The sequence below is a fragment of the Chelonia mydas genome, chromosome 13, assembly GCF_015237465.2.
Source record: "Chelonia mydas isolate rCheMyd1 chromosome 13, rCheMyd1.pri.v2, whole genome shotgun sequence".
In the NCBI taxonomy this organism is placed as follows: domain Eukaryota; kingdom Metazoa; phylum Chordata; order Testudines; family Cheloniidae; genus Chelonia; species Chelonia mydas.
Window position 1 is genome coordinate 34854990 of NC_051253.2, and position 16363 is coordinate 34871352.

The following is a 16363-nucleotide window of genomic DNA, read 5'->3' on the forward strand; positions in this document are numbered from 1 at the left end:
AAAGCTGCTCTGAAGCGGATCTGGCACCTGCCCCAGCCCCACAGGCAGAGATCTGGCTGGGTAGCCAACGACCCCTCCCTCCAGGGACCCCTACAGCTCAGCCCACAGGGAGGCAGACTGGGTCTCAGTCCGGCTGCCCCGGTCCCCAGGCTCAGCACCCCTCAGGCCCAGCACCGCCTTGGGTCCTGGATTCGGCCCGGGGCACAGCTCTGGTCTCGGCGAAGCTGGTTTAGCAGGAGGCGCCAGTCTCCTGCGCCCATGGCTTGCCCAGCGCCAATCCCTATGGGGGGAGGGAATTAGGTGGCTCAGTGACCCAGGGATGCCCTGAGTGGCTAGTACTCTCCCTGCCCCCAGGGATGGGCAACCCCCCGGCCCCACTGCTACATAACCTGTGTCCCAGGCTCCTCTGCACTTCGTCCCCAAAATCCACTCTAGGCTTTGGGATCCAATGGAAGTTGAGGCTGGGCACCAAGACTCCTGGGTTCTATGCCAACTCTGGGAGGGGAGTGGGGTCTAGTGGTTAGAGTGGGGGGGCAGGGAGCCAGGACTCCTGGGTTCTATCCTGGCTCAGGGAGGAGAGTGAGGTGCAGTGGCTAGAGTGGGGGGCTGGGTGAGTTGGCATCTCCCTTCCAGCCCCTGTGCCTTGACTGAATCCCACCCCGAACCTGCAATGTGAAGAGGGGTGTCCTGGAAAGACACACCCTAACCCTAATAGGAAAGTGGCCAAGAACTATCACTCCCAGCATCCCTGCTGCTGGTGGACTACTCCTCCCAGAATGCCGTGGATGGGCTAGGCTGGCCATTAACCCTTTGTTCATCGCAGCCCAGAGGGGAATGGGTTGGACTATGGGAAGAACTGTGAGTAGCGACTTTTCTGCACTGCTGTCATCTCCGTGCACACACACCCAGCTCTCCGTAATCTGCATCTACACGAAGTTCAGGCTGCTTGGCAGCAGATTGTCCCTTTGCAGAATGCTGAAGCATGCCAAACGAAACCTGGCCAAAGCAGGAAATGCACCGTTAAGGGTGCCTGTGTCACCTTAACTCTGCCCTCATTCTGTGACTCCCCATGAACACAGGTAGTGTAGTGCTCCGCCATGAGCCCCGTGGTGGCTGAGATGCACAAAGCTCTTCCCCTCCTTTCCCAGCCCCCTTGTGCCCCCAGGCGTCCTGGAACATGGTGAAGAGACCAAAAGCTTGCCCACCCCACCCTCCTTCCAGCCCCCTGGAGCAGGCTGTCGCAACAGGGGTTATGTGGCCGCAGTCCAGGCGGTGGGCAGCCTCACGCTAGCAGGTGGCAGCAGTTGTTGGTGAGATGAGGATGGTAAATTGCTGGAAAACCCAGCCTAGCATGGGGACTTCAGGGCCCTTCAACAGGCAGGCTGGGAGGAAAGGGCACTGAGGGAGGGGCCAGAAAGGGGTGAAGGGGGCCCCGAATCCCCGCACACACAGGTTGGGGGGCAGGGAGAGGGGCTCCGTCCCACCTAGGGGCTGGACCCCTCAGATCTGGGAGCACACACAGGAGCGGAGAGCAAGTGGGGCTGACAGTTGCCCCTGCTCCTGTTCTCCCCAGTGTCCCCCCCCAACACCTCCAACCCCAACCTCTCTCCCCTCCCCTGCCACCCAACCCCATTTATCTCCCTCCCCATAGCCCCCCTCTCCTCACTGCAGCCCCAAATCCCTCTCCTCCTGTTCCCCACCCCCTGCTCCCAATGCCCCTCCCCTCCCAGGATCCACTCACAGGGAGATTTTTCCCTAAATACTTTGGGGAGTGCGGGAAGGGGGATGTTGGGGTACAGTGGCAGAGCTGGGGATACAGGGGTGGGGGGGTCCATGAGAAGAGCTGGGCTGCACTTGCAGGGCTGGGATACAGAGTGGCTGGGGGTGCAGGGGCTGAGCTGTGAAGTAGGCTGGGGTGTAGCCAGGGGCAGGTCTGGGGGTGCATGGGGAGCGATGGGGGTACAGCTTCTGGGGGTGCACAGAGGGAGCTGGGGTGAAGAGGGACTGGATGCGCTGGTAGGATTGGGATACAGAGGGGCTGGGATGCAGGGGCAGAGCTGGGGGTGCAGGGTCTGGGGATAGCTGGGGTGTACTGGCAGGGCTGCAATACTGAGGGGCTGGAGTGCACAGCAGAGCTGGTGGTATGGGATGGGGGTTGCACAGTTGGGGTGCACGGGGAGCTGGGGATACAGGGTCTGAGGGTGCACAGGGAGAGCTGGGGTGCACTGGCAGGTCCGGGGGTACAGGGCCATACACCCTCCCAGCACAGGGGCGGGGAGGCCCCGCGGGACATGCCGGGAGCTGCAGTCCCGCGCGGGGCATGCCGGGAGTAGTAGTCCGGCCCGGGGACACTGGCTCTGAGCGGTGTCCGGGCGGAGCGCGGCGCCCCCTGCGGTAAGAGCTGAGCCGGGCCGTCGCTGTGGGGGCGGGGGCCGCTTCGGCTGCTGGGCTCGAAACCCAGGAGTCCGGCCCCCTCCCCCGCCAGCCACCAGTCCCCGGGGTGGGCTCGGAACCCAGGAGTCCGGCGCCCTCCCCCGCGAGCCACCAGACCCCGGGCTGGGCTCGGAACCCAGGAGTCCGGCCCCCTCCCCCGCCAGCCACCAGACCCCGGGCTGGGCTCGGAACCCAGGAGTCCGGCCCCCTCCCCCGCCAGCCACCAGACCCCGGGCTGGGCTCGGAACCCAAGAGTCCGGCCCCCTCCCCCGCCAGCCACCAGACCCCGGGCTGGGCTCGGAACCCAGGAGTCCGGCCCCCTCCCCCGCCAGCCACCAGACCCCGGGCTGGGCTCGGAACCCAAGAGTCCGGCCCCCTCCCCCGCCAGCCACTAGACCCCCCTCCCCGGGCTGGGCGCAAAACACAGGAGTCCGGCCCCCTCCCCCGCCAGCCACTAGACCCCGGGCTGGGCTCGGAACCCAGGAGTCTGGCCCCCTCCCCCGCCAGCCACTAGACCCCGGGTTGGGCTCGGAACCCAAGAGTCCGGCCCCCTCCCCCGCCAGCCACTAGACCCTGGGCTGGGCTCGGCTCGGAACCCAGGAGATCGGCCCCTTCCCCCGCCAGCCACTAGACCCCGGGTTGGGCTCGGAACCCAAGAGTCCGGCCCCCTCCCCCGCCAGCCACTAGACCCCGGACTGGGCTCGGAACCCAGGAGATCGGCCCCTTCCCCCGCCAGCCACTAGACCCCGGGTTGGGCTCGGAACCCAAGAGTCCGGCCCCCTCCCCCGCCAGCCACTAGACCCCGGGTTGGGCTCGGAACCCAGGAGTCCGGCCCCCTCCCCCACCAGCCAGTAGACCCCCCTCCCCGGGCTGGGCGCAAAACACAGGAGGCTGGGCTCCCAGCCCCACAACACCCCAAGCTACTAGTCCCCCCCCCCCCCCCCCGCACTAGGCTCGGAACACAGGAGTTGGGGTTCCCCCCACCAAAACCACTAGACACCTGCCCTCTGCTTCCCTTCCAGAGCTGGGATAGAACCCAGGAGTCCGGGCTGCCAACTGGCCCACTCTACACCTCCCTCCCCACCCCCCGAGTGGCGACAGGCCGGCCTGGGGTGTTGTCCATCTCCCTGATGTTTCTCCTCCCGCAGGTGCTGGGACGTGGAGCAGGATGGCCCAGGGGACCCCTCCTGTGATGTTGACCCCAGCTGGGCTCACGTCCCCGTGGCGGTTTGGAGCCAGTGCTCCCCAGCAGGAGGGGGACGGCAGGCACCAGGCTAGTGGAGACGTAGGGCCGGATGTGTGGCGGGAAGAGGCGCATGGAGACACGGGGACGCTCTCAGATCTGGGCAGCCAAAGGAAGGGGGACCATGGGAGCCAGGCTGTGGGGGAGGGGGAGCAGACGAGGGCCAGGGGACAGGCTGTCCCGGCGCGCCCCCGGCGGTACGGGTGCAGTGTGTGCGGCAAGGCCTTCTCGCAAAGCTCCACGCTGATTGTGCATCGGCGCTCGCACTCGGGCGAGCGCCCCTACGCCTGCGAGGAGTGTGGCCGGGCCTTTGCCCAGAGCTCGGGCCTGGCCAAGCACCGGCGGGTGCACACGGGCGAGCGCCCCCACCCCTGCCCCGAGTGTGGCCGGCGCTTTGGCAAACGCTCCAACCTGGCAGTGCACCGGCGGGCCCACACCGGTGAGCGCCCCTTCCCCTGTCCCTCCTGCCCCAAGGCCTTCGCCCGGCGCGCCGACCTGGCTGTGCATGGCCGCACCCACACTGGGGAGCGGCCCTACCGCTGCGCCGACTGCGGCAAGGGCTTCAGCACCGGCTCCAACCTGGCGCAGCACCGGCGCACGCACCAGCCCGATCGGCCTTACCGCTGCGCCCAGTGTGGGAAGGGCTTCCCTGGCAGCTCGGAGCTGCTGCGCCACTGGCGCTCCCACACCGGGGAGCGGCCTTACCGCTGCGGCATCTGCGGCCTGGCCTTCGCCCACAGCACGGTGCACCGGCGCCACCAGCGGGCCCACCTGGAGGAGTCACCCTACCGCTGCGGAGACTGCGGGCGCAGCTTCGCCCAGCGCTCTGACCTGGTGGTGCACAGCCGCACACACACTGGCGAGCGGCCCTACCGCTGTCCCGACTGCCCCAAGGCCTTCGCCCAGAGCTCCCACCTGGCCACCCACCGGCGCAGCCACACCGGCGAGCGCCCCTACCGCTGCCCTGACTGCCCCAAGGCCTTTGCCCAGAGCTCGGCCCTCACTGTGCACCGGCGCACCCACACCGGCGAGCAGCCCTATGCCTGCGCCGAATGCGGCCGACGCTTCCACCGCAGCTCCAATCTTATCCGTCACCAGCGCACCCATACGGCCGAGCGCCCCTTCGCCTGCCCGCAGTGCGGCCGACGCTTCCACCGCCGCTCCAACATGGTGGTGCACCAGCGCACCCACGCCCGGGCCAAGGGGCGCTGCCCGCCGGCCACCGGGGATGCTGCCCGCTGGGGGTCCTTGGAGACAGAGAGCCCTAGCCCTGTGTCCTCTGCCACGGGGACTACATAGCCCTGTCCTGGTCCTAGAGCTATGCTTGGACGCTGTGCTCTCCTCAGCCCGTGCCGGGCGCAGCGCCCCCAAAAGGCCCTCAGTGCGGCGGGGCAGGCAGAAGGCTGGCACCAGCCTGGCAGGGAGAGTGCTCGGCGCGGCCCCTTTGCCCAGCCACGAGGCCCAGCTGCAGTAGCAGCAGTGAGACGAAGTCGGCCGGGAGCTCAGGGGCCGTGTTTGCACCTCGAGAGCAATTAGCCGGGGAACTGCCCCCTCCATCGCTGGGTGCCGTTACAGCCAGACTGTGCTGGGAGCCAGGCGCTAGCTCCACCACCAGATAGGTGCTGGCCGCTGGGATCTTTGCCAGCTCCCGGCTCTGGAGTTCAGGGCCCAGCTACCGCCGGCACGAGGATGAGGATGGGCTGCAGGGTGCAGGCTGCATGTGGGGAGGAGGGGAAGCTGGGGCTGGGTTCAGATGGGCAGATGCTTCTGTTTTGAAATAAAGCATTTGTACCGTTTTGTGAGACAATCCCTGTTTCCTCAGGGGCCGGGAGCTTGGCCCCAGGGGCCTTCATCCCACTGGGAAGCCACCCTCCCGAATGGTATGTGGTGTCCTACCCACACCTGGGTCACGCCCAGCCTCAGAGCTCATGGGTGGGGAGGAGGGGCAGGACACATGGTCCCAGCATGCACTGTGAGCGTAATGCTCTCCCCTGGTCCGGAGCACCCAGGTGAGAGGAGGCAAGCTGAAAATCTGGGGGGAGAGGAAGAAAATAATCTGCATGGGGGGAGGAGCAGAAGGGCCCATAGTTGGGACAGTGGGGGGGGTTGGTCTGTAGTGGTTTTATGGGCCAGCCTGAAATAGGCTGGATTAGCGAAACTGCCTGAGTCCTGGTCTGGATGAGTTATAATAACCAGACTGGGGCCATCTATACAGGATCTTGGGGAGGGTTCCAGTGATCTGAACTGGGCTACGAGTCCCTGTGGTCCATATGGGACTATATCGGCCCAGGCAGGGGGCTTCATAGATTCCAAGGCCATAAGGGACCATTGTGATCTTCTTGACTGACCTAGTATCTCACAGGCCAGAGAACAGTCCCAAACAATTCCTGGAGCGGGTCTTTTGGGGAAACATCTGAGCAGGATTTAGAAAGTGTCAGCGATGGCGAATCCACCCGGTTCCTGGGACATTGTTCCCGTGGTTAATTACTCTCCTCATTAAAAAGCTATGCCTGATCGCATGGACCAGATTGGATTGGGATATATGGCCTGGCATGTGTCTGTAGTGGGTGAGATGGCTTTATTCTGTAAGAGCCCACAAAGGGGTGCTGGTCAATATGGGATTATAAGGCCTGGGTGGAAGGAGGTCAGATGTAAAAGGGTTTGGAGGATAATGCTCTGAATCGGGTTGTGAAACCATATAAGGGGTTGGGGGAAGGGTCCGTATACAATTACCTCCTGGTCTGTATTGGAATATATGGCCTGGGGTAGAGCAATCCCAACCGACAAAGCTGTATTGCCCTGATGTAATTATCTGTTGCATCCAAAGGGGGAACAAGTGAAGGTTGCAAGGTCAATTGCTGAAATCATAGCCAGCGGCTCAATGCAGGCTGTATCACCCTACAGCCCTAAGAACAGGGTTGCGTGATGTCCAGCACCCGGACCCTGCCTTTTTCGGTTGCATGGAATAAGCAGCAGGTCAATATCTTGGGTTGGCCTCCTCAGTCGGTGGGCAGCTCTGGGCCGTATTCACAGACCCGGATCTCACAGTAGTATCTGAGCCCGTCACAACTGCCAGTGACTTTATCTTCCCCATGGCTCTGGGGGAATGGCGGGGGGGGGGGGGGGTTATCCCATCTGACAGCTGGTTTGCATGAGTTTGTGGGGAGACTGCAGGGCCCATACAGGTCTATATGACCTATGGCAGGCAGCAAGGAGGGTGCAAGGCACATGCAGGGTGGCTGTACAGAGGGTTCAGGATCCATACAGCGTTGTCCACCTGAGGGGAAGCAGGCTGAGTGGAGTTGTGGACCCCCTCAGGCCCATTGCACTGAACCACTGGCTGTTGGGAGGTTGCAGGGCCCATATAGCTCTGTATGGCCTTGGAGACGGGAGTATGAATTGGTCACCTTCTGAGAGGCAGACTCTGCAGAGTTAGGGGCTATATAACGCTCCCTGATATTCTCTCTTAAAAGGTGAGGGTGAGCGAGTGGAGCAACTTTCGGCATGAGCCATGGCGTATGCAAATCGCACCCCTTCCACGTCTGCACAGAAGAAGGGTCTAAAGGGGAGTCTAAAGGGGAGCGCGAACTCCCAGCATGCACCACCCCCGCTATGCAAATGAACCGGCTCCGCCCGCCGTTGACTGTCGCCGACCGGATGAGCTAGGTGTGTGTCTCCATAATGCTTTGCGCGCCAACCCGCCCGACTGCTTAGGGGGCGGGGCTCGGGCCCCTCCACGCCAGCGACCGCCCAGGGCAGGGGACGGGGCTAATGCAAATGAGCGATATGCAAATGAGGGTGGGTTGCGCGAGAGTTCGGTTACCGGAACTTTCCCTGGAGCGCGCGCGCGGGTGGGAGTCGCCGCCGCCGCCGCGCCGCCAGGTGGGGGAGGGGAACCCTAAGGGGGTGCAATGGGGCGGGTGAGCATTGGGGGAAGGGTGCAGGGAGAGGTTGCGGTGCAAGGGGGTGGGTTTGCAGTGAGGGAGGGGTGCAGAGGGACCTTTCGGGGTGCCATGGAGCTGGGGTTGCAGTGGGGGAGGGTTGAGGGGGAATGCAGGGCGACCCTAGGGGGTACAACAGGGCTGGGGTTGCAGTGGCGGCCTGGGGGCATGCAGTGGAGGAGGGGGTGCTCTGGGAGTCGGGGGGTGGGGTGTTCTGGGCGCAGGGAGTAAGGGTCCTGGGCAGATTGCACGGAGGGTTAGGATATTGCATTGGGGGTGGGGGACGCAGTGGGGTCCGGAGCTGTTGCAGAGTTGTAGCAGGGGAGGGAACTGGTTCATGGATCGCTCCGTAGATTATGGTGGGATGGTCATATAGGGCTGTGTGATTGGCCGGGGGACGGGAGGGGACATGCTCATTCATACAGGGCTGGGTTTTGCTGGTATATACAGGGCTGTGTGTATCTCCATAGGCTGGTCTGTATAGGGTTAAATGGGGGGGCGCCGATCCACACAAAGCTGTATGGATTGCCGTAGCCTGGTCAATATAGGGTTATATTGCTGGAGGGGTGGGTAAAAGACTCTGTGGATTGCAGTACAATGGCCCATCTGGGGCTCTAGGACCTGGGGGCGGGGGTTGTGATGGTACATATAGGGCTATATGGATTTCGATAGGATGGTCTGTACAGGGCTGTATGGCCTGGAAGGGGGGGTGGTCCACACATGGCTGTATGGATGGCAGTAGAATGGTCTGTATGGGGCTATATGACCTGGGATGTGTGTGTGCTGGTCCATACAGGCTGTATGGATTTCGGTAGGATGGTCTGTATAGGGCTATATGGCCTGGAGCGGTGCTGGTCCATACAGGGCTGTATGGATTGCAGTAGAATGGTCCATATGGGGCTATATGGCTTGGGGATCACAGTCTGTGGATCCCTGCCTCCCTTCTCTCTGCTCGCCAGCCCCCTTGTCACTCCCAGGATGAGCCGGAAGCGGAGGGTAGCCGAGGCAGGAGACGTGGGCCTGGCACTGGAGCTGCGCTGGGAGTGGCAGGACCCTGGCGGCACCTGGCATTGCTTCGTGCCTGAGCAGAGCGAGGTACTGACACAGGCGGCCAGGTGAGTGCCCTGGCGGGGGCATGTCATGACCTGGGCTGTGGTGGGGGAGTCACAGGCCCTGAGCCACTTCCATCTCCCCCCAGGGCAGGGAAGCCCAGCGTGACTGTGGGCTCCTGTGTGGACCTGCGGCGGATGGTGCAGCAGAACGGACAGATGGGGCAGGACAGATGCGTGGCAGCAGCCATCCAGGACCAGGACTCCTGTGAGTGCCCAGGGACCCCTGGTGGGGGGAGCGGTGTTGTCCCGGACGCCTGGGTCCCATGCCCTGTCGTGATCACTCCCCCGAGTTATGGGGCCCCCTAGGGGTGAACACCCTGCTCTGCTGCCCGGACACCTGGGTCCCATGCCCAGTCACGGTCACTGCCCCAGACGCTGGGAGCTGTGGGGCCCCCAGGGGTGAACACCCTGCACAGCCACCTAGACACCTGGGTCCAGTGCCTCGTCACAGTCACTGCCCCAGAGGCTGGGAGCTGCAGGGCCCCCTAGGGGTTAGCGCCAGCAGGGAGCTAACAGGATGCCCGCGGCCCAGATTTCGTGTGGTGCTGGCAGGGGGACAAAGAGGGGCAGTGGCTGCCCTACCCTGCCGATACCTGCCTGGCGCTGGAGGGTGCGCGGCGCGGCAACGGGGGGCCCAGCCTAGAGGTGACGTTCAGCCAGACCCGCTACACATTGGACACGGCCCAGATGACCCAGACCAACGTCAGAACCGGATACCAGCGCCGGATGGAACGGAGGGAGTCAGGTACGAAGGGAGCCAGGACTCCTGGGTTCTCTCCCTGGCTCTGGGAGGTGAGTGGGGCCTAGTGGGTAGAGCGGGCTCTGTGGGAAGCTGGGGGAAGGGGTTCAGGCTCCCAGGGCCCAGTTCCAGTTGGTGAGCAGGTCTCAGGTACCCGGAGTGGGGCAGGCCTCGCTATCAGAGCGTAAGCTCGATAGTCGTTAATCATCCCCCAGGGAGCTGGCCGGAGAATCTGATGCTAGGCATAGTTGGGTCATAGCGACGACGCACAGGGTGGCTCGCCTGGCCCTGAGATGCGGCCAGCTCTGGGGTGTGGCACCCTCCCCTCCCCCTCTGACCTGTGGCCTCTCTCCACAGATGCTGTGGATGACGATGGGGCATCTGAGCCCAGCTCCGTCCCTGGCTTCTCGTCCCCACAACGGCCCTCAGCACCAAAGAGACCCTGGGATGGTGGGGCCAGCCCCAACCCCGGAGCCGGGGGAGAGAGCACAGGTGAGGGGTGGCGAACTACAGTGCCCACGCTCTGTCGGCCTCTCTCTGCCAGCTGTTTGCTCCAGCCCTGGTTTTATGGCTCTTGCCCAGGAATCCCAGCTGTCCCCCACCACCTCACTGCTCCTGGAGGAGTCACTTCGCATTGGTCCATGCTCAGCCTCGTTTGTGGTTCTGTGTAGCCGTCTTGGCGTCACTTCCCCCTCCACCAGCCGGCGTCACTGACAAAAGTGTCCTGGCTACAACAGCGATGATATGTGGGGATCTGTCAGTTAGCCAGTTTTTAATCCGTGTTTCGGGCACTTTGTCACTAGCCCGCAGTGCTTGGTTTTCAGTCAGATCACACAGTGCCAAGTCGCACACCATATAAAGTTCCCTGTATCGACAAAACCCGTAATGCCACTAATAGATGAGATCAGCTTTGTTTGTTTTCTGTGAAACCTGCCTGCCTTGTTGAGGTTCCTGTGCTTTAACCTGGATCGTGTGAATCCTGTGTCAGCTTTTGTGTTATTCTGCCCAGGCTTTTCGTCAGGCTAACCGGCCTAAAGCTACTCACTTGCGCCGCACTCGTCTGCTCTTTGGGAATGTCCCTGCTATCCCAGGGTTGATTTCAAATGAATGCCAGCAGGTCAGAGATTATCTCGGCCAGCTCTTTTGCAACTCTTGGGTGCGAGTTAGGCAGCCAAGCTGATTTGGAAACGGGTGTGATTTATAAGCGCCTCCCTTATCCTGCGCTAGGAGTGCATGGTCCGGCCTTGTTCCAAATGTCGTGCAGACGTCGGCCTTGTGGCTGCCTGGGAAGGGGCCGGTGGCATGGCTGGAGCTCCGTTGTTCCTCGTGCGCCAGGCCCTACCTTGGCTCAGGTCCCCAGGATCCCTGCACTGATATCTCTTAACCCCTCCCCCTTTCTGTTTGTCAACCCCAGAGGTCATCAAGACCCTGATTGTGAAGGGGAAGGCGCCGGTGGATCCCGAGTGCTTGGCTAAACTGGGGAAGGTAACGCAAGACCTCCTGCCCCGGGGCTGTCCAGTCCCCACCCCCCTGAACCAGCCAATCCCTGACCTGGAGCGGGATCAGAGCCAACGCCCCCTAGAGAGGAAAAGCCCCACCCCCCTGAGCCAGTCAATCCCCACTGGGGTGGGATAGGGGCCAGCGCCCCCTAGAAGGGACTGCCCCTCACCCCATCCCTTCTGAGAGTCAGTTGCAGCTCAGAAAGTGCCCATCTCTCCCCCAGGCCCATGTTTACTGCGAAGGGGACGATGTCTACGACGTGATGCTGAACCAGGTGAGTGCGGCACTGTGGCCCTGCTGGCCAGGGGCGCCACCCGCCCAGGATCTGGGACAAGGAGGGCTGCTGCGGGCAGAGACGCCCCCAGCCCTGTCTCTGACGCTCAGCCCCCATGTCTGTCTGTCTGTCTGTCTGTCCCCCAGACCAACCTCCAGTTCAACAACAACAAGTTCTACGTCCTACAGCTGCTGGAGAACGATGGGTCGCGGAGCTACAGTGTCTGGATGCGCTGGGGGCGTGGTGAGCGGGGCAGGGGCCATGGGGGGCTGGGTGAGTGTCGTGGGCACCAGGCATGGGGCACGGAGCTGGGGGTGTGTGGCCAGGGGCTGGGATGTGGCAGGGGTTGGGGTGGCAGGGCAGTGCCCTCCATCACCACATCTGTCCTGTCCCTGCAGTGGGGCGGCCAGGCCAGCACATGCTGGTGTCCTGCGCTGGGGACCTCGTCCAGGCCAAGGAGATCTTCACTAAGAAGTAAGTCCCTATCTTCTCCCCCAAACCCCTTGGAGCTTGCCCCCTCCTCGCCCTCCTCTCTGGTCTCTCCCCAGGTTCCTCGACAAGACCAAAAACCACTGGGCCGAGCGGGGCAACTTCCAGAAAGTGATGGGCAAGTACGACCTGCTGCACATGGACAGCCAACCCCCCGTGAGTGTGACCCCCCCCCCCCACAGCCCCCCATAGCCCTGTTATGACCTGCACATGGACAGCCGACCCCCCGTGTGACCCTCCCTACGGCCCCCAGTTCCCCTACAGCCCCCCCGTGAGATCTGCACATGGACAGCCGACCCCCAGTGTGACCCCCCTCCCACAGCCCCCCATCCCCCTTCATCTCCCAGTCCCCCTACAGGCCCCCCATGCAAGCTGCACATAGACAGCCGGCCCCCTGTGAGTGTGACCCCCCCCACACACAACCCCCTGCCCCATACGACCTGCACGTGGACCCGTGACCCCCATGCAGACCCCCAGCTGGCATGGGGAAGCAGTGAGCCCTGTGTCCCACCTCCGTGGGAGTGTTGGGGGGTGACGGGAGGGGGGTGCTCCGGGCACTGCTGGGAGATGCAGTAACCACTCCCCTGCAGGCCACAGAGCTGAGCTGCGCGGGGGCCCCCCGGCCCCAGCTGGCCTCACAGCTAGACCCCCGAGTGCAGGCGCTGCTGGGGCTGGTCTGTGACCTGCAGGCCATGGAGGAGATGGTGCTGGAGATGAAGTATGACACCAAGAAGGCCCCTCTTGGTGAGCCCCCCATGGGCGTGGGGGAAGGGATGGGGGCGTAGGGGCTGGCCGTTCTGACCCACTTCCCCCCAGGGAAGCTGACAGCAGATCCAGGCTGGGGTTGGGGAGGTTCTGGGAGTCAGGGGATCTGCAGGGAGTTGGAGGACCCCCCACCATGGGCGCTGGTGGTTCTCACCCGCTTCCCTCAGGGAAGCTGACAGCAGATCCGGGCTTGGTTGGGGAGGGCTCTGGGGGGCAGGGGATCTGGGGGAAGTTCGGGGGCCCGTGGGGGGTGCCAGGTGCTGGTCGTTCTGACCCGCTCCCCCCAGGGAAGCTGACGGTGGAGCAGATCCGTGCCGGGTTCCAGTCACTGCAGAAGGTGGAGGCGGTTCTGCGAGCCGGGGACACCGGGCGGGCCCTGCTGGAGGCCTGCAACGAGTTCTACACCCGCGTGCCCCATGACTTTGGGTCAGTGCCCCCCCCTACTCTCCCACAAGTGCCCCTGCCTTGCTCATGCCCCCCGGCACCCCTCCCAGCATGCGCCACCCTGCTGAGTGCCCCCTCCCCCTCCGAGTGCCTCCTGCCTAGGGTTGGCAACTTTCTACTCCCAAAAAAACAAACACCCTTGTCCTGCCCCTCCTCTGAGGCCCTGTCCCCTGCTCACTCCATCTCCCCCTCCCTCTGTAACTCGCTCTCCCCACCCTCACTCGCTCACTTTCACTGGGCTAAGGCAAGGGGTTGGGTGGGGGGGGGGGGGGGGAGGACTCTGGCTAGGAGTATGGGCTCTGGGGCACGGCTGGGTATGAGGGGTTTGGGGTGCAGGAGGGTGCTCCGGGCTGGAATCTGGGCTGGGGCAGGGGGCCGGGGTGCAGGGGGCCTGGCTCAGGGGTGCAGGCTTCCAGCAGCATTTACCTCAAGCTGCTTTTGAAAGCAGTGGCATGTTCCCCGTCCGGCTCCTATGTGGAGACGCAGCCAGGTGGCTCTGCGCACTGCCCCCACAGCTCCCATTGGTCGGGAACCACAGTGCTTGGGGCAGGGGCAGCATGCAGAGCCCCCTGGCTACCCCTAGGCCTAGGACCTGGAGCGGGAACATGCCACTGCCTCCGGGAGCTGCGTGGAGCCAGGGCAGGCAGGGAGCCTGCCTTAGCCCCACTGTGCCGCCAACTGGACTTTTAATTGCCCTGTCAGCGGTGCTGACCGGAGCTGCCAGGGTCCCTTTTCGACCTGGCGTTCTGGTCAACAACCAGATACCTGGCAATGCTGCCCCCGCCCCTCCAAGCGCCCCCTGCCCCACCCTCCTCGCTGAGGCTCCAGGGCCTTCCCCGCCACTCCCCTCAGGCCTGGCTCACTCTGCTTCTCTCTCTCCTCCCTCCCCCGCCCTGCCCCGCCCCGCATCCCCAGGCTCCGGACCCCCCCATTGATCCGGACACGGCAGGAGCTTCAGGAGAAGGTGCAGCTGCTGGAGGTGAGTTGGGAGGGGGGTGAGGATCTGTCCCTCCATCTCTCTGTCCATCCCCCTCTGACCCGCCAACTCGCCCCACCACCTAGGCCCTGGGTGAGATCCAGATTGCCATCAGGCTGGCACACTTGGAGCTGCACGGCCAGGAGCATCCCCTGGACCAAAGCTACCGCAAGCTGGGCTGCGAGCTCCGCCCCCTGGACCGGGACTCCGCCCACTTCCAGGTCAGGGGGCTGCATGGGCTGGGAGGGCCCAGCAATGGGGAAGCTGGGGGGCAGCTGCAGGGTTTGGGCAAAGGGGGCAGTGTGGGGCTGGTGAGGGGGCAGTGATCAGGGGCACCTGTTGAGGGGAGGTTGAAGATGTGGGGCTGAAGGGGGCCAGGCAGGTAGGGAAGGGGGCAGGGCTGGGGTTGGCTCAGACCCCATGGCTCCCCCCAGGTGCTGGAGCGGTACCTGCTCTCCACCCATGCGCCCACCCACCGTGACTACTCCATGGAGCTGCTGGAGGCCTTCGCCCTGCGCCGGGCTGGCGAGCCCCCCTTCTGCACCAGCCTGCCCAACCGGTGAGGGGCTGGGGGCAGCGATCCAGGGGGCTGGGCTGGGGGGTGTCCTGGGGCCAGTAATCCAGGGGGCAGGAGCAGCTGGGGGGAGCACAGGGGTGGGAAGAGGTAATTTGTCCTGGGCCTGGTGGGTTACGTCTGTCTGCCCTCCGAGCTGAGCGCTAGAGACAATTCATGCTTGGGCGCAGGAGGTGGGGCAGGGGTTGGATCCTAGCCAGCAAAGGGGCTGGGTGCGGGGAGGGGAGGGGCAAGAGGCTAGGCATGGGAGGGAAGGTTTGGGGGCTGGGAATGGGGCTCACCCCCCCTCCCATTGTTTCCCCCCAGAATGTTGCTGTGGCACGGCTCCAGGCTGGGCAACTGGGTGGGGATCCTGAGCCAGGGGCTGAGAGTGGCGCCCCCTGAGGCCCCTGTCACCGGCTACATGGTGAGATTCCCCCTTGCCCCCAGCTATCTCCCCGCCCCCCACTCAGTCCCGTCCCACCTGCCTATTCCTCCTCGGCCCTTTCCCAGCCCCCTCCCACTCAGATCCCTGATTGCCCCCCGCCCCCGTCTCTCCCCCCAGTTCGGGAAGGGCATCTACTTCGCAGACATGTCATCCAAGAGCGCCAACTACTGCTTCGCCTCACGCCAGCGCGACGTGGGCCTGCTGCTGCTGTGCGAGGTGAGCACCACCCCAGAGCCAGCTGCATTGCGGGGAGCCTGCCTGGCTCTGGGAGGAGAGTGGGGTCCTGTGGTTAGAACAAGAAGGGGCTGGGAGCCCGGCCTCCTGGGTTCTCTCCCTGCTCTGGACAGGGTGGACGGGCAGCTGTGGACTTGGTGCCCCTCTCCCGTTGCAGGTGGCCCTGGGCGAGTGCCAGGAGCTGCTGGAGGCAAATGCTGAGGCCAGGAAGCTGCCACCTGGGAAGCACAGTACCAAGGGGCTGGGGAAGCTAGCGCCCGCCCCCGCCAACAGCGTCATGCTGTGAGTACCGGGGCAGGGGCAGGGCTGGCACCCCATCGCGCTTGCCCTGAGTGATGGGGGCCCGGCGGGGACGGTATGGGGGGAAAACTCTGCCCCCTGGCATGATGCTCCAGCCTAGATCACCTCCCTCTGCCTTGGCACAGTGCTAGAGGGGGGCACCACCGCCCCTGCTCACAGTGGAGACTTGCTTGGCCCCAGGAGAGGCTGCTTTGGGGAGCTTTCCTGGGGCTCCTTGCTGCAGGGCCCCCCAGTTTATTTTGTGCCCCCAGGCAAGCTGATGGGGACACTTAGAGCCGCCTGGACCCCCCCTGGTTTGGTTCCAGGCCCAGAGGAGAAGTTGCTGTGTCGCATTTGAACAGCTCAGCCCCAGCCGGGGGCTGACCCAGCTGCCAGCTCAGGGCAGTGGGTGAAGGCTGGCGAGGGGAGAACCCAGGGGGTCAAGCGGAGCCAGGTGCCCTGCACAGTTGCTGCTTGGTGCCAGCCAGCAGGGGGCTCAGGGGAAAGAGCAGCAAACCCATACAACCCAGGAGCCATGGGGGCCGAGGGGGAGAGAACTGGGCAGCTAGGGGGGTTGAGCTTCCCTTGCTGTGACCCCTGGCTCATCTGCCCCTAGGGATGGGGCTGCAGTGCCCCTGGGCCCAGCGGTGGAGACGGGCGTGACGAACCCCCATGGCTACACCCTCAACTACAACGAGTTTGTCGTCTACGACCCAGGCCAGGTGCGGATGCGCTACCTGCTCCAAGTGCGCTTCAACTTTGTGCAGCTGTGGTAAGGGGCCCTGGGCGCCTCCTGGGGAAATGTCCCTCTGCCTTCCTACTGCAATAAATTTGGTACCCATCCCGGATTGCGCCCTGCTGCATTTCTAGCTGCAGCCACTAGGGGGCAGTGTGCTGGAAAGGGGGGATAGGGCTAAGCCCAGCAGGGGGTGT

At 64.0% G+C, this 16363-nt stretch overlaps 2 protein-coding genes across 23 annotated transcripts; both read left to right on the plus strand.

The window, feature by feature from the left end:
* Positions 1-2273: 2273 nt before the first annotated feature.
* LOC102942792 (zinc finger protein OZF) lies at positions 2274-5472 on the plus strand. Its single transcript, XM_037915816.2, has 2 exons — positions 2274-2394; positions 3582-5472. Exon 2 carries the CDS (start codon positions 3602-3604, stop codon positions 4973-4975), a length of 1374 nt encoding a protein of 457 aa, XP_037771744.1. The 5' UTR covers positions 2274-2394; positions 3582-3601; the 3' UTR covers positions 4976-5472.
* A 1892-nt stretch (positions 5473-7364) lies between these two features.
* Positions 7365-16273, plus strand: PARP2 (poly(ADP-ribose) polymerase 2). Of its 22 annotated transcripts, none has more exons than XM_043526840.1 (19): positions 7365-7474; positions 8577-8732; positions 8816-8934; positions 9262-9474; positions 9826-9960; positions 10883-10953; positions 11192-11242; positions 11389-11485; positions 11641-11716; positions 11791-11887; positions 12322-12475; positions 12784-12922; positions 13856-13919; positions 14003-14137; positions 14351-14475; positions 14797-14896; positions 15035-15133; positions 15309-15433; positions 16047-16273. In XM_043526840.1, exons 2-19 carry the CDS (start codon positions 8596-8598, stop codon positions 16204-16206), a joined length of 2097 nt encoding a protein of 698 aa, XP_043382775.1. In that variant the 5' UTR covers positions 7365-7474; positions 8577-8595; the 3' UTR covers positions 16207-16273. The 22 variants fall into 22 exon arrangements, 20 of the variants coding, with proteins under 20 accessions (XP_043382775.1, XP_037771740.1, XP_043382782.1 ...); XM_037915812.2 differs by having other exon boundaries at positions 7388-7558; XM_043526843.1 differs by having other exon boundaries at positions 7442-7545; positions 8569-8732.
* Positions 16274-16363: the final 90 nt, after the last annotated feature.

Coding starts and splice junctions, on each gene's coding strand:
- LOC102942792 (XM_037915816.2), top strand. CDS start 3,602: ATGGCCCAGGGGACCCCTCCTGTGATGTTGACCCCAGCTGGGCTCACG.
- PARP2 (XM_043526839.1), top strand. CDS start 8,338: ATGGCTGTATGGATGGCAGTAGAATGGTCTGTATGGGGCTATATGACC. Junction 14,476..14,796: donor TGCACCAGCCTGCCCAACCG/GTGAGGGGCTGG, acceptor GTTTCCCCCCAG/AATGTTGCTGTGGCACGGCT. Junction 14,897..15,034: donor CCCCTGTCACCGGCTACATG/GTGAGATTCCCC, acceptor CTCTCCCCCCAG/TTCGGGAAGGGCATCTACTT.